The sequence below is a fragment of the Polistes canadensis genome, unplaced genomic scaffold, assembly GCF_001313835.1.
Source record: "Polistes canadensis isolate GaletaPanama2010 unplaced genomic scaffold, ASM131383v1 scaffold_186, whole genome shotgun sequence".
NCBI lineage: Eukaryota > Metazoa > Arthropoda > Insecta > Hymenoptera > Vespidae > Polistes > Polistes canadensis.
Window position 1 is genome coordinate 23,373 of NW_014569733.1, and position 17,044 is coordinate 40,416.

The 17,044-nt window shown below is 31.2% G+C and overlaps 1 protein-coding gene across 2 annotated transcripts in view; it reads left to right on the top strand.

Moving 5' to 3' along the window:
• Positions 1-17,044, top strand: part of LOC106789487 (low density lipoprotein receptor adapter protein 1-like) — a 72,349-nt gene that overhangs the window by 11,485 nt on the left and 43,820 nt on the right. Inside the window, exon 1 of one of the 2 annotated variants that reach the window (XM_014753714.1) lies at positions 8,835-9,375. The exons of the other annotated variant lie outside the window; for it this stretch is intronic. Coding sequence (XP_014609200.1) covers positions 9,330-9,375 — 46 coding nt within the window. The 5' untranslated portion in view covers positions 8,835-9,329. Of the gene's footprint in view, positions 1-8,834; positions 9,376-17,044 lie in introns of those variants that run through there. 2 annotated transcript variants of the gene reach the window in all.

Below are 17,044 nucleotides of genomic sequence, written 5' to 3' on the forward strand. Positions count from 1 at the left end.
CTCCCCTTCCCCCATCCCCACCCTCCTCCCACCTTTTTTTTTCCTACTCTCTGTCTGTATGTCTGCCTACCTGTCTGTCTGTCTGTCTGTCTCTTGGTTACCTTTTCTTCATCTTAAGAGCAAAATAATCGGCCTTCCCCGACAGCAGACAGCAAGAGGACTCGTTATACTTACACACTTTCAACCCTGAATTCTTTCGCATGCCTTTCCATCGCGAGATACTGCAACGTAGTTGCATCAGCCAATACTCAGACACGACGACAATCTTTGGACTCCTCTCGATCACCTGGATCTTTGTCGACAAGCTAACGGTCGTAAATGTTTTTTTTTCCCTTATTTATATCTTATTACATCTTCTGTTAGTTTCTTACGATCGTTATAATATATATTATTTATTTGTGTTAGTTATGTATGTAATGTATATTTATTTTTGTAATTTTTCATGTCATCAACCGTTAGATTTGTAGTTTGTATAGGTTTTTATTATATTTTTATTTCTGTACTGGTTGGACAATTAAGTAAGTTGATTTATCGTATTTTATTAGTGTTGTTGTTATTATTTTGTTGTTTTGTTTTTTGTTTTTCTGTATGGGAAATTTAATTAAATGCTAGACTTTCTTTTTAATCAGGGTTATTATTTAATATTGATTTATACTATAGTTGGGTTTGTTTAATTATTTTATATTATAGTTTATGTATATGTATTATTAATCGATATTTGTCGATTTGTATCTGATAATTAAGTAATTTCATGTTGTTGTTTTTTTTTTATTTTATAATGTATACTATACTAGTCAATATGAAACAACGAAAAAGTTGATATATCAAATTATGCGAATATCAATCAACATTTTTATTTATATATATATATATATGTTCAAACGAATTTTGTAATCGTACGTGGTGACCAAGTTAATCGATATTTTTTCACACTTTTTTCATTTCGACAAGTTTTTCTAATATATTTCCATAAGAGTGATAATTAGAAGAAAATTATGTGAACAAATGGAAACCTTATGGTTTAGAGATATTATCGTGTAACGAGTGTTGTCTCTGCGTGATGCAAAATTGAAGTCGAATACGAAATAACGCTGACAGACAATAAGAGAGAAAGTATCGAGATGCGTCAGACGGTGTAATGACCCTTCATCTTCTTCTTCTTCTTCTTTTTATTATTATTCTTATTCTTCCATCCTTCGATCGCTTGCTTTATTCACGGTAATTGCCTCTTACGTGAGAAGAGAAAATTCATATTTTTTTATTTTCTATTATAAAAACTAATATTTTCCGTGTAATATAATATTATACAACGAGATAGTCATACAAGAGTACATGTCATTATTGTCAATTTTTTTTAAAAAATAATTCTTATTCCGCTTGTGTAACGCAATGTGTTTTGCAAAGATTTTTCTACGAAGAAAATAATATACATATATTAGAATTAATAAACATGTAAAAATGGATATATATGAATTTTATTCCAAAAGAAATAAATTTTTCATAATTTTTAAGTAAAAATAGGTCTCACACATTAAGTATTATAAAATTCTAAAGAAGACTCAGCACCATGTATTATATTTACAGAAATAATAATTATATTGTATTTTATTTGTTCTCTTTTTTTTTTAACTCTTGTATAATATAATATTATTTTAATCTTGCAATTTGATATAGCATTTCATTTTCATTGTTATACAAAATCACGTGAATGTTATATAACATTCAAATTTTATAGAAAATCTCAATTATTATTTATTTAATATTATATAATCATAAATTTTTGTTTAATTATATTATACATATCAAAATAATGCTTAGCCGATTCATTAGCCTGTATATTTTTGCAGTTCATTGAAATTTTGACTGTTCACGAATGTGTTAATAATTACCGCTTTTTTTTGTCCTCGCTGTCAATTAATTCATTATTATTATCATTATTATTATCATTATTATTATTATTATTGTTAAAAGATAACGTCAACGGGGTATATCATATCGTAATTCTAGTCTTGAGAATACAAACGCGTACCATTTGTTCGTTCTTGCAGCCGGTTGGTCACGAACTACCACGCGTTATAATGGAAGGATGCACTTTGTGGTTCAAAGCTCGCAGACGACGATGACTATGAGGATGATTACGTAGACGACGTAGACGAGAATGTTACTACTACTACTACTACTACTTCATTATATTTTTCTTTTTTCTGAGCTCGGTCTAACAGGCCCCTTGAAAAGTCGAGGTTGGTAAGACTGGATCAAGGCTAGCCGAAACTCTTTTATGTATACTTGTGTGCGTGTACGTGTGCGTGACCAAAAAGAAAAGATAAAGAGTAGAAGAAGAAGAAGAAGAAGAATGAAGGAGGAAGGATAAAAAAAAATAAAAAGAAAGAGAGAGAGAGAGAGAGACGGTACTGATGGGAAGGGGGAAGAAAAAGAAAAGAAAGGTAAAGGAGAAATTCGATGGGATTTTAAATGATGTGAGTGTTTTTATATGTATGTGTAAGTAAGTAAGTTAGTAAGAGAGAGAGAGAGATAGAGATAGTGAATAAGAAGAAAGAGTGGCATGCGAGACAAAACACCATAGCAGAAACGAAGAGAACAACTCGGTTCATGAGGGACTCTTGTTGGGTCCCTTTCTCTCTCTCTCTCTCTCTCTCTCTCTCTTTCTTTTTTCTTTTTTTCTCTGTTCGATTTTCAACTACTTACACGCACGTATATATACCTTCGCAGAGAACCGGAGCAAGTCTCGTAACACAGCTCGCTAGGTTGTTGATGCAAGTCTCGTCGAGACTTTCCTCTCGAACGGTTAACTTCCCCACTACGGGTTTCTTCTTTCTTCTTTTATCTTCTTCTTTCTTCTTTCATCATCATCATCTTCTTCTTCTTCTTCTTCTTCTTGAAATTCTCTTCCTCTTTTCGGTCCTTCACCCTCCGGCTATTGCGCGTAAAGATATCGGGCTCACTTCTTTCAACGAAGTGCAACTTGCAAGAGTCAAAACGTTGTCGTCTCTCACCTTCTTGAATTACGAGCTGCTTTCATTTTTTTTTATTTTTGATGTACAAAAGCAAGATTCTTTTACATTGATGTACCTCTAGACTCTTGGATTTCGTTTCGATTGAAGAAAATTCGAACGAGTTATTCGTTTCTTTCTTTTACACACAAAAAAAAAATAAATACGTTTAGATGATTTTATAATTATTCGTCAATTTTTAATTTTGATTATGTAATAATGCGATATTTTTTTCTAATCGTAGAATAATTTATTCGTTAATACGTTATCGTTTTAAGGGATGATTTAACGTTGTCTTTTGTTTTGAGGAAAATTTGATTATTTTATTACTTCTTTCGTTACAAATTTCTTGAAACTATCTCATATTTTATTATTTTATTAAATTGTATAATTTCTTTTTTTTTTTATCAATAATGTACTTTGGATCAAATAGTTCCAGGCCGATTTTCTAAATTGTAAAGTCAAACAACGTGTGGACACGGTTAGTAACATGAATGGGAGACCCGTTCGAAAAAAACAATACGATAAAAATCATGTTACGTGGATTCCAGAGAGACTGTAAAAGAGAAGAATAAAAAGATCAGATTTTTAAAATCTAATATTTTGATATTAATTAATATTGTATTTTTTTTTCTTCTTTTTCTATTTCTATTTTTCTTTGATATTTTTATTTTACACTCGTCGTGAGACATTTTTAACAGAAAATAATTCAACTATTTATGTTCTTGTATACATTTTTATTATTATAGCAGAATCGTTAATGAAGTACATATACGTCATTCGTATTTAAATTAAGAATCGAAATGATCGTCTACTTGCGTCATTGAAAACGAATGTATTAAATAAGTAGATTTTCATTTTAAATTTGCCAGTTTAGAAATTCAACAATGTTCTTTGTTTTTTTTTTTTTTAATTATACGAAACAAATCGTTAATATTCCTATCGAATCTGTTATTTCATATTTCACATAAGATACTTAACTGATCTTATTTTATTTAGAATAAAGCTATAAGTATCGTATTATTATTTCGTGTCAGACGTTAAGTAGTAAACTCTACGATTATTCGGTCAGATTCAACTGTATACATTGGTCATCTAAAGATTTATCTAAATAAACGAAATAAAGGTGATAGGATATTTTTTTAAATCTATTTTCATGATTTTATTTTTATCGTTATCTAATCGATCGATTAATAGAAAAATAATCCCCATAAGTTTACACGCGTGAATATCTGTTACGAAGGTTCGTTTCAAACGAAGTTTATAGCTAACACGCAGGTATAAGATATCTTCAAATGGTTCGTTCACGTTCTCGAGTTTACGCGTTTGTATGCAACGCGACGTTCACGTTTCAGAAACTCGATCGAAATTCGTTCGTCTGTTATAACTTTGTCGATGTCGAGACCTAACTTTGATGATATTATTTGAGATGAAATGCTATCATACTTCAGCCTAGTTTAATATCACTTTTCAGAAAATTCCTTTTGTATCAAAGAGTATCATTGAAGAGAGTACGATTGATAGATTAATATAAATAGAAAAAAAAAAAGATTTGGAGAAAAATTATAAGTTTCGTAATATTGATCGTAAAAAAACAAATTATTGTCAGATCAGATCAAATTCTCAAAATAAAATCTTTCACTGTAAAATCAATGTGTTATATTAATATTTATCAATATTTTCATTCTAATTAAGATATTAGAAAAATATCATTTTCCATTATTACGTTGATAAACTCATGATTGATATAAGACATTTTTGTTTTTTGTATATTTTTTTTTTTTTTTTATATTTCTTATTTAGCGAGTAATTATTAAAAGTTCTTTGAATTTCGGATTATTTTATTTTTCTCGGTTTTTTTTTTTTTTTTTTTTTTTTTTTTTTTTTCTTAGCAATTGCTTTCGTAGCGAGAGTGAGTGAGTGAGTTGTATGCTAACTTTTACGAGAAGTTTCTTCCGTGAACCTTTTCAGGTTCAAGCGGTAAACGGAACAGTTTCGTTTTAACGTGAAATAGGAGAGAGATAGAGATAGAGAAAGAAAGAGAGAGAGAGAGAGAGAGTGAGAGAGAGAGTGAGTTGGAGAATCTCGAGTAACTCGATCACGGTGAATAATCGGTGAGAAAACGAATTGAATGATAAGGAAATATTGGTCTTTTCAAAGAAAATTTTTATTACAATTTTCGTATTCTCCCCTTTTGGGAAAGATTTATATTTTTAAAGAAATTTGTATTAATATTAAAAAGAGAGTATCAATATATCCCGTGTACTTGGTATTTTTCCAAAAGAACTTCCCTTTTATGGTATAAATCCAAATGAGATTTTCTATAATTCTTTGCTTTTCACGAATCCAACGAAAAATTTCAACTGCTTAACTTGCGGAAATATTTACTATATATATATATACGAGGCTTTGAAAAAATTCAAAAGAAAGAAATAGTATAAAAGGAAAACATGAAATTGGGGTCTCTGCATCTAGAAATGCATACGAATCAATTATACAAATTTTCATCTGGATTGAACGTGGAAGTACTTAGTAGTAGCAGGAGTTTTGGAATAAAAAATTACAAAAACAAACGAATAAAAAAAAGAGATTTAACATTAATAATAATAATATATATATAATATTCAACATATTTCTATTTGTTCGTGATTTTCTAATAACTATAATCCAATTTTATTAAATCAATGATATCATGCTTATAAGAAACGATAAAAATTACGTTTATTTGTAAAATAATTATTAATATTTCAGTATATTATAAATAATAATTTAGCAATATATATAGAATGTTAAAAAAAAACCCAAAAAATCCCATTGAATAATTATACTACCTTACGTATCTCTTCATGCCATATAAAGTTTTATATGTGTAACAATTATCTATACTATAACAAATATACAAAAATATTAAAGTGTTTGATAATTGATGGACCAACCTGTATATTATTATATTTTCACAATCGTCACAATCAACGTAGACGAAGTTTAAAAGTCAATCGAAAATGCTTAAAACATTGAGAGCATAATCGAGCCTTTCGATGATCGAACTTTAGACTTTCGTTTTCACCCTTAAGACGTTCTCGTCATGGTACTGTCTACCTATCGGTTTAAAGGGTCGCGATCCGATAAATTACCATCGACTCCTTCAACGATGCTAAACTAGCTACCCCTACCCTTACCCTTACCCCTAACCTACTCGTTGAATAATAAACGAAGGGTGAAGGAGAGATAAAACAAACGCTGAGATTCATCATCCTGAGACGTCTTAGTCTATTATCTTTTTTTTCTTTGATTTTTTTTTTTTTAGTCAAAAGATATTCAAACTATCGGTCATAATAATTATCTGTAATAATCTTGTCTGTTCGTTGAATCTTTCAAATTATATTTTTTATTCACCTTCTGTCGGTAGATAGAAAAAAGTTAAGGATGTAAAAGGTAGATATAGATCGTTTAAAAGAACTTATACAAACGTTTTCATTTTTCTTATTCTTATTCTTCTTATTCTTCTTCTTCTTCTTTCGTAATTGGATCGACGATAATTGCATCGAATTATGTCGGACGCTCGGCTCCTTTACGTTGTTTGCATATTTTTTTTTTTTCTTTCTTTTTTTTTTTTTTTCTTTTCACGGTCCTTCGTATATCCAACTTGAAACTCGAGGTAAAATAAAAAGAGAGAGAAAGAAAAAAAAATAGAGCGAGAGAGAGAGAGAGAGAGACCAATGAAGCTAGAAGTCCCGTTAAATCGAATCAGACAATTTCCCCTCCCCCTCCCCCTACCCTTTCCACCCTTTTTTTCCTTCCCTTTTCTCTTTCACTCTGTTATTCACTCTCTTACTCAGAGATCGTTAACTTCTACGAGATTATCCGTCCAAGTTCGACTTTACTAGCAAGTTTACGGAAGGAAGGGCATCTCCCCATGAAATTAGGTGGTAAAGCTTTCCACTCACGACAAGTCTCCGACCAAGGGGGCGGGAGGGTGGTCGGGGGGTTGTTGGGGGAGGGTTAAGGAAAACGCTGTCTACATATCAATTTCTTCGCAAAGCTTCCCATAGAAGAAGATCCTAGTTGAGAGTAAAGTAGAAGAACGGGGTATGGGTATGGGTATAGGTATGGGTATGGGTATGGGAAGGTTGCTACAAGGAAAAGACGATATTTTGTTCTAACTCCCTCCTTAAGTATTCTAATAACGCGCGTTATACTGAAAAACGAGTCACGGTGTGATGCAGTGCATTTTCCGCAAAGTATGCTTTTATCGTAGAAAACTTTTGCCCCATGGGATAGAAGATAAGTTTTCATTTATACGAAAAAAAGAAAATAAGAAAGGGAAAATATTACTATGAGAGAGAGAGAGAGAGAGAGAGAGAGAGAGAGAGAGAGAAAGAGAGATTTTAACTATTGAAATTGTTCTTTAGTTCGGTGTTAAGATTTTCAATGAGTTTTTTTTTTATATCATATAAGCGATCATTTTTTTTCGATATTTTTTTTTTCAATCGATTTAAGTATGATCATAATAATATTATAATGCGTAATTAAAGCAGTGAAATACAGTTTAAATGTAATTTAAGAGGAATGAGAATCAAAGTGGTTATATATATATATTAGAACATTATATTAACTTGTAAAAATCTTAAGAAAAGTAAATTTAAGGAAAATGAAAAAATTATTAAAGAAAATTAAAAAAAATATTTATATAATTTGTCGAAAAATATTTCTTTCTCGTTACACACGTGTGTGTGTCGAGAATAAGCTAATAATATTTTAACATATCCTCACGGTTAGCACACAAATGTTTCATTCATACGAGCGAATATGTACTTAAAATCTATAAGGGACAAGTAAAAGCTTTAGTCAACGTTTACTTGCACTACTGACCTATATAAATCGATAATTTGACCTATATAATTTGTAAACAAATATTTATCTCCAATCAATGTCCAATATAAACATTTATTTACATATTTTTAATTGAATTATTAATCTATTAAAAAATTGATCCAAAAATTATACATAACATCTTATCAAACATCTCGAATATTGCATATTTTTTTCGTAAAATATTTTTACGCATAACACACATCCAATTAAATAATTAAATTACTTATCCAGATTAGATATAATATTATTACGATGAATAAAACAAAATATTAGGCTACTTTAAAAATACTCATATAAACCTATATAAATTCAAAAATTGAATACTTTAATTTATCCACCTCATATATAATTGTATGCTAAAAATTAAAAAAAAAAAAAAAAAGAAAAACAATCACGCGTGAGTGTATTTGTCATTAACATTAATTCGTTTTAGTTGACGCAAGGGATGGATAAACATTTGTTAGACAATCGGAAGAACGAGGAGAGAAAAAAAAAAAAAGTAAAAGATAGTGAAAAAGAAAGAAAAAAAAGTAATCTTTATCCTTTCGACCGGATTCGGTTAGGAAGCGGAACCGGAATCTCTGGGAAGTGTGCGAGCCGAGATATGCGCATGTACCAGTTAGGGGAGCGGAATAAACTGGATGCGCCAGAGAAGGACGCGCCAGTGGACGACGACGACGTGCTGCTGCTGCTGCTGTTGCTGCTGTTACTGTTACTGCTGCTGCTGCTGCTGCTGCTGCTGCGAATTTCTCATATCGTGGCGTACCGCCTTCAAGGCAACACGTATTATTATACCGATTCGGGTTTACGAAATCTTACATATTTTTTTTTTAAACCCCGTTCAGTAATTTTAATTATTTTTTTTACCCTGAATCCTCCCACTCCCCCCCCCCCCACATACACCCAACTCGCAAAGAAATTTTGTTTCATTTTCTTCTCTTTTTCTTATTATTCTTATTCTTTGTCTTGATATAATATTTTAATTTTAATGGCTAACAACGCGTTATTTTTTTTTCACTCGTCACGTCGGGGAACCTAATAAAAGGAGATAGATTTGTAAAATATACGAAGGGAACCCAAATAAAAAAAAATCGATAAAAATTCGAGGGGTAACGGATAAAAACGCGTGTGTGTTTATTCGACTACTTTTGAGTTTTCTTCTTCTTCTTCTTCTTATTCTTCCTATCATCATTATCATCATCACTACCAATCATCACTACCATCACTGTCGCGCGAGTGTTTTGACTCTTTCGTAACGAGCCAATTTAGTTTTTTTTCTTTTTTTATATTATACATATATATTATATATATATATGTATATATAAAAAATTGAAAAAGTATACTTAGAAAAGGAAGTTGGTTATTGAAAAAACGTTATTGTCATACGGATTCGTTGAAGAAGAATCGCGTTGAAGTTTTGGTTCGACGTTAAATATCGCTGGGATGTCGTTCTTCAGAGGCTTATGGAAAAGCAGTTCGAAGCATAAGAGTAAGTCATGGCTTTTTATTTTGTCCTTATTATATTTAAACAAAAACAACAAAATATATATATATATATACATACATATATGATGCGATTATTTATTTTACGTGTTACGAGTTTGTTTCGTTTGTTGTGAAGATTTATTTCTCAAATTTCTTATAGAATTATTTCGAATAAATGTTACTATTAAAAATGTTATCAAAAAAATTTATAATATATATATATATTTCGATGTATACTGTGTGTATACGTAGAACGTATTAGGTATAATAAATAAAACTTGGGATAAATTTTTAACGGGGGGAAAAAAAGGAAGGGTTAAAAGGTGGGTTCTTTTTCTACGGGGAAAAATGTTGTTTTCCACCTACGCGAAAAGTGAGAAAAGTGCGTCAGAGTTCAACACACAAACACATAGACACGGGGTTGGGGGTGGTTGATGGTGAATGTCGGTGTTGAACGGGCGTGAATATTTTTGACTTTTTCGACATAGGGGTTGAATCGTCGTCGTTAACCCCCCTTGAAAACTTTTTTAATGCTATCGCTAGAGAAAATACTCCCTGGGAAAACGTCGAAACGTTTCCGCGTCTTTTTTTTTTTTATATATATATGCACAGGTTGTATTTAACTACAGAGAAGAGTTTTACTCGTTGAAAGTCAGATCGGAACAACCGCACATACGGGTTAAATAACGATAAGTTTCCTTTTTTTTTTCCCCCCTTGATTCTCTCTCTCTCTCTTTCTCTATTTCCTTTCACTTCCGAGACGACGCGAAACGCATGACGAGATTTCTTTTTTTATCTTTGTTTAAATCACGATTTAACCAGTTTTTCCTTTCTTTCTTTTTACATATAACATTTAACCAAACCAAAAAATCCGATTACAATGATCCACCTTGATGTATGTAATATCCTTTTATTAAAAATACAATATGTTCACATTTTTTCTTTCCTCATTCGGTTGGCTTCGAATAATATAACGTTCGTTGAAATTTTATCATGATTTTTTATTCGCAATCATTATTATTATTATTATTATTATTATTATTATTATGGCAACGATCGATGCAATTAAGTACCACTATAGGTACGTTCAATAAATTATAGGAAAAATTTATATACCTATCGGGTACGCCGAACAGCAATACTTATTCCTTCTTTTTAATTTTTTTTTTTTACACAACGACGAAATATCGGAAAATAATAAGTAAAATAAAAGAGAGAGAAGAGAGAGAGAGAGAGAGAGAAAGAGAAGAATCAGTCCGCGGCAGGCAGTTAACGCGATTATTCGTAATAACCGGCCGTAATAGAGCCACCTTTAAGGTTATGGTAATGCATATACCAGCATCTCGTTATATACGTAATATGATCCTCTTTCTTGCTCGTGAGAGTGAACCGACACTGATTATTGATCGTAAAATCTGCATAATCTTTCAAACGTTAGGTCTCATCTTGTTCTTACTCGAAATCGTTACTAACATGAAAATTGTACCTAGAAGTGTATGTTCTTACGATGATCACAACGTTTTGATATATCATTAAACGAAAAGATATAAAAAGGGGAAAAAAAAGAGAAGCTTTTTTTATTTTTTTAATTTTATTTTATTTTATCGAACCCTCTCTACATAAAAAAAAAAAAAACGCTGGACATTGAACGTCGCATACCGAACTATATCGAGAGATTCTTATTAATCTTAATTTAATTATCTGCTGCTATGCAATATGTATCGTTACAATTTTTGTTCTATAATAATATATAATATTTCTCATTGTGATAATCGATAATATTTTTTTTTTTTTGTAAAAGTGGAAATAAATTGTGAAAAATTATCAAACGTCGCGAATACCAATTTCAAATTCGTATCTACAATTATTGATATTCGTTGATTTATATTATTATAGATTGCAAATAAAATTCGTGAAGAAAAAACATATAAATTATTAAATATAAATAATAATAATTTTGGAAATATATTAGATTCGGGATGAATAGATTTGTTTTTGTAGATTTTAGGAAAAAAAAAAATTCGTGTATATATACACACGTATGAAGAAAAGAAACGGAAAATAGAATAATATAAACCCATTTGGGATATTGTTATCCCCGAAAATGGTGGTAGCCTTCAATATTTAAGAACAACTTTATATGGAATATTCAGTAGTCTGCAGAGTTGGTAGAGTATCGTTTAGAAAGACCGGTATTGCGGGATTCCGAGATAATAGCATAGGGAAGAAGATCTCACTGATGGAGCGTATTGTACTATTAAATGTGTGCCTCCTTGCAAAAGGAGATATACCATTCAATTACTAAATGGCAACGGGCGCGTTAAAGCTTGCAGTTTGCCAAACGAACTGGCAATGGGTATAGTAGATTATCGACTTTGATGAAAATGGAACTCGATCATCATGCTAAACAAGATACGAATGATGATTCCTCATTCGCACACATTCGATATCTTTTGAAATTTGTTTTCTATTTCATTAATTATTTACATGTGTGTGTGTGTGAATCATTTATTTTTCAACATCATCGATATCATAATATTTTTCACGTATTTATAATGAAATATCTTTTATTTAATATTGCATAACGAAAAAGAGGCAATTAATATTTTGCGTATGAATAATTTGTTCTATGGCTTATTAAATATTTGTAACGAAATAATATCAATGTTTCAATTAAACGAATACGATATATGTGTACGATAATATAATAGATAATATTGAACAAATGCAATTTCAAAATGAGATCTATTGATTATTTATCTTCATTTTTATTGTATAAGGGAGAAATTTTATTTTATAAGTATATAATTTATTCGTGCCAAAAATTAATACCCATGGTTTTTACATTTGTCGTATACGATGGAACTGTTGTTCGATATTCAATTATATTTCGATACAAAATATTCGTATCTCTTTACAAGATCTATCAATTGAATTCATTATGAACAAGATACTATAATCATTTATTTTTCCAATATATCATATTAATGAATAAATATATAATATACTGAGAGAGATTGAACACACACAAATCAAAATATTTATACTTTCCGAAAAAAGATAATTTCAAACAAAAAATATCTTTATTAAATATAATTAATATGTTAAAAATATCTTTATAATTTTATACATTGTACAAATATATTAAATATATATATATATATATGGTGCAAATGGGAGATGATTTGCAGTCATTTTGTATCGCTTATAAGGATACATTTGAACGTAGGTTAATTATTCGTACAAGTAGAAGGTAATATTAATATATACATACGTACATGCATACATATATATATATATATAACAGCTTTACGGGTTCGTACTATGTAATTATATTTCCTGTATAACAAGGTCTCCGGACATCGTGGCTTCGTTCTCATCGTCGTCGTCGTCGTCGTCGTCGACGTCATAGTCGTAGCCTAATGCAAAATATATATATATATATATATATATATATATCTATGTTCTTCTCTATGGTGAATATCACCACGGATCAAATTGGAACGTCGGCCTCGTCCGTCGAGTGCCATCATCGTTCTCTTCGCACACATACACATACACACACACATACTCCATCGAAAACTAATGCATCTTTAATGTACACCTGTATACCATTACGCTAGCATGCAATCATTCTACTATAGCAGTACATACCTAAATACTATTGGCATCGAGATAAATCCTGGTACATTTGATAAAAGACAAAAGGGATATCGAATTGGGAGGTGGTAGGGGGAAGGGTGGGTGCTAGGGAGGGAGAGGGAGAGAGGGGGGAGTAGGAAACGAACGATCGGTGCTTTTCACGAGGCATTTACGAAGCACATAGGTAGGATTCGTTTGAATCGAACAAAAAGCCATGAACACGGTAGGTGCTTTTGTAGTATCCTGATCTCTGACACATATATATGTATGTGTAGGTGTAGGTATGTATATACTAGTCCGATATAGAATGAGAACTACTACTTTTCTTTCCTTTCTCTTCCTTCATTCGTAAAGGACCAAAAGATTAATCTATCGATACACAGAACATATATTGTTACATACGTATGTTTATACAGTTATTATTTATTTATGTAATATTTTGTACAAAATTCTTACATTGTATTAAATGTTGATTATTCTCCTGTGTTTGACATGCATTGTAATTTAAAAAAATACACACAACTAATCGTATGTTGTATACTTTTATTTTATACGTTTTCTTTTTATATAATATATTATACAGAGTATTATTAATATTAGATTATTTCAAAGAAAACGTATCTTTTCTTTCGGTTGTATTTATTTTTTTACTAACTCTTTCACACACACACACACACACACAAACGAGATCTCTTGTTGTGTTATAAATAAATAGTTATACCGTTCGGGGGATATACCAAGTAATTGGAACGTTGAAACCTCATGAAACGAAACTATCGTGGTAGTGTATTCGTGTATGTTATAAAAAAAAAAAAAAAGAAGAAAAAAAAAGAAACACATACAAAAAAATGAATAGACTAGTCGGTTTTACGGGGAACATAAATATAATTGTTTTATCGTATCGTGAAACGATAACGAAATGTCTCTCGTATCTCTCTCTCTCTCTCTCTCTCTTTTTCTCTCGTTCTCTTTCTCTTTCTATCTTTATCTATCTATCCAACTCTATTTCGTAACGAAACGAAGCTCCGAACGGGAAAACTGATACCGAAATTTACTCTGAATGCAATTTACCCACCTACTACTATGATGCAGTAGCCAACCAACGTTCGACGAGTGTGAATACATTCGTGTGAGTGTCAAATTCATTTCGGGCCATTTAAACGCAACGATTGATCCAAAAAAAAAAAAACAAAACTGACTGACCGACTGAATGACTGATTGAAGAGATGCAATGTTGCAAAGCTCGAGGAAATCTTATCCAAAACGAGAATGCACTTTAATGCACGTTATTAATAATTATAATACAATCGTAGACAACAAACAGATTATATTTTAAACATTTCTCTTTTCGTTGTTTTTTTTTTCTTTTTTTTTTTTTTTTTTTTTTTTTTTTTTTTTTTTTTTTTTTTTTTTTTTTTTCTCGTTAAAAATCTATCGAATATATTTATTCGTGAATACGGTATTCTTCTCAGCGTCGTGTGATGGTTGGTGGTGGTCGTGGTTGTCGTTCGATTTTTATATGGTATATTATATAATAAAAAAAAAAAAAATAGAAACAATATCTTCGAAAAGAAAATAATAAATATATTTCTGTCCGATTGAACGCGTGATACGGAATCGATTTCATACGTTTTAGAAGCATAAAATGTTCGCAAAAGTTTGAGACAAAAAAAAATATTGATCAGCGGAGGGGGGTGGGAGGGTAGGGGGAAAAGTAAGAAGAAAAAGAAGAAGAAGAAGGATGACTAAAAGTACTAATGTCGTTTTGTCGTAAGCTAGCGCGGATGCTTTGTAAACGCGTTGATCAACGCCATTTCTCTCGTTAATTACCGTTTAATTAACGTCTCCCCCATCCCTCCTCCTGCCCCATCCCCTCCTACCCTTCGCCGAAAGGGAAAGAGGAATTTAATCGAGGCCAACGGTGTTTTAATTGTGCTCGAGTAATAACTACGTGTACCAACCCCGTACCCCTTTTCCTTTCACCCTTCGTTCCTTCGCCCCCCTCCCCTCCCCCTCCCCTTCCCCTACCCCCTAACCTCTTTATGTTCGTAAAAGCAGAATGCGAGCCTTTCGTGACTGCTTTATGACGGTGAACAAGAGTCGAGTACTGTGATAATGAAAACGTATGCCTTGGCATACGTATTTATTGTATGTACGTACATACGTTCATACATTTTGTATTATTGTACATGTAAAGTATTATATGCATGTATATATATATATATACGTATACGTATATGTATGTGTTGAAATGTGCTTTTATAAGACACGCGCTTGTCTCTGACTTATTGCCAAAGAATAGAAATAAACACGAAGAAAGAAGAAAGAAAGAAAGAAAGAGAATTAAATAAAGAATGAATGAACTCGCGCGTGTGATATTAAGATTTTGATTAAAGTCAATAAGAGGTCTGGACGAATCGCGATTCGTTATTATTAATAATGAAGAACAACAAATTCGTTACTCGATTAATAGACGTTTTAACTTTATCATTAGGTTTTGTTTTTATTTCTTTGTTGTTATTATTATTATTATTATTATTTTTTGATGATATAGGTTCATAGGAAACTTGGACATGAAAAGAAGTAGACTAATTTAATTAAGTTCTACTTCTTTTCATGTCCAAGTTTCCTATGAACCTATATCATGAAAAAATAATAATTTTGGACGAGAGAAAATACTGTATTATTGTTATTATTCAATTAGTTGTGTTTCTCTCGTCCAAAAATATAATTCTTAATAAAAAGGTATCTTAGGGAATTTGGACATTAAATGACATAGAACTTTGTTTTAATCGAAGAGTCCAAATATCCGTAAGATACCTCTTTCTATTTAATTATTATTATTATTATTATTATTATTTGTTTTCTTCTTTCGCGTAGGTTTTTTTTCTCTATCTATCTATTTATCTATCTATCTCACTCTCTCTCGCTCACGTTCTTTTTCGTTATTTTTCCTTCAAAAAAAAAAAAAAAAAAAGAAAAAGAAAAAAAAAAGGGAGAATGAAAAAGGAGAGTTAGTTAGTGTTGAGTAACGTGCTGTTAGTAAGTAAGTAAGTAAGTTAGTGAGTGAGTGAGTGAGTGAGTGTGCGAACGAGTGTGGGTCACGAAATAAAGTAAAACGATAGTTCGAACTCAATTTAAATACAAATTAAATGACAACCTCGTCGTAACCGAACGTCTGCCATCATCGTAATTTCGTCTCTTCAGATTCTCTTTCTCTCTCTCTCCCTCTCTCTCTCTCTCCCTCTCTCTCTCTCTCTTGATACAGATTTGAGAATGTAGAAAGAATGAGAGAGAGAGAAATATATATATCACTAGACTAATTGCTTTCATGTGATACAAAAAAATTCCCGAACAAGCATTTTTTATTCCCCGTGATTGCTATCGTGTCATCGCCATGTACAATTCCCCCCCACCCCCACCCTCCTCCACCACCCCTAGTATTATTTCTACGAATTTTGTTTTGTTTTTTTTTTCATTACAATACGAGACATCAACTCGTTAACTAACTCGACCTTGCAAATTGTCATCTCATATCGTTATTTTTATTTTCGACGATCAAATTGTTCATTTCCTTTCCCATGCTATCAAATAACCCCATCAAAGAATTTCCTCCCTTGTAAAGTTTTCTTTATTCGAAGTAAACGATAACGTTAACAGTGACATCTTATATATACCTGATATCGAACGTAGTTTTATTCTTTTTTTTTCTCCAATGGTAGCGAAGTATCGTTTGTGATCTAAGTAAGTGGGATAGAAGGGTGGGGTGGGGGGGAAATGTAACCGTTGCGACAAATTAAACATCCTTTTTTTCACACGTATTTTACGTAAAAATATTTAATTTTGTTCTTATCTCTTCTTTTATACAATTAAAATTTCAACGAAAGATAATAATCATTTCGAGAATCGTATCTCTGTTTTTTTTTTTCTATATATAGTCCAGGCAATGAAAGGGCGAAGTGCCAAATTTTTGACCACTTTGCCAGAAACTTGATATAATGGTAATTCGACGACGCTGAATCGAATGGTGC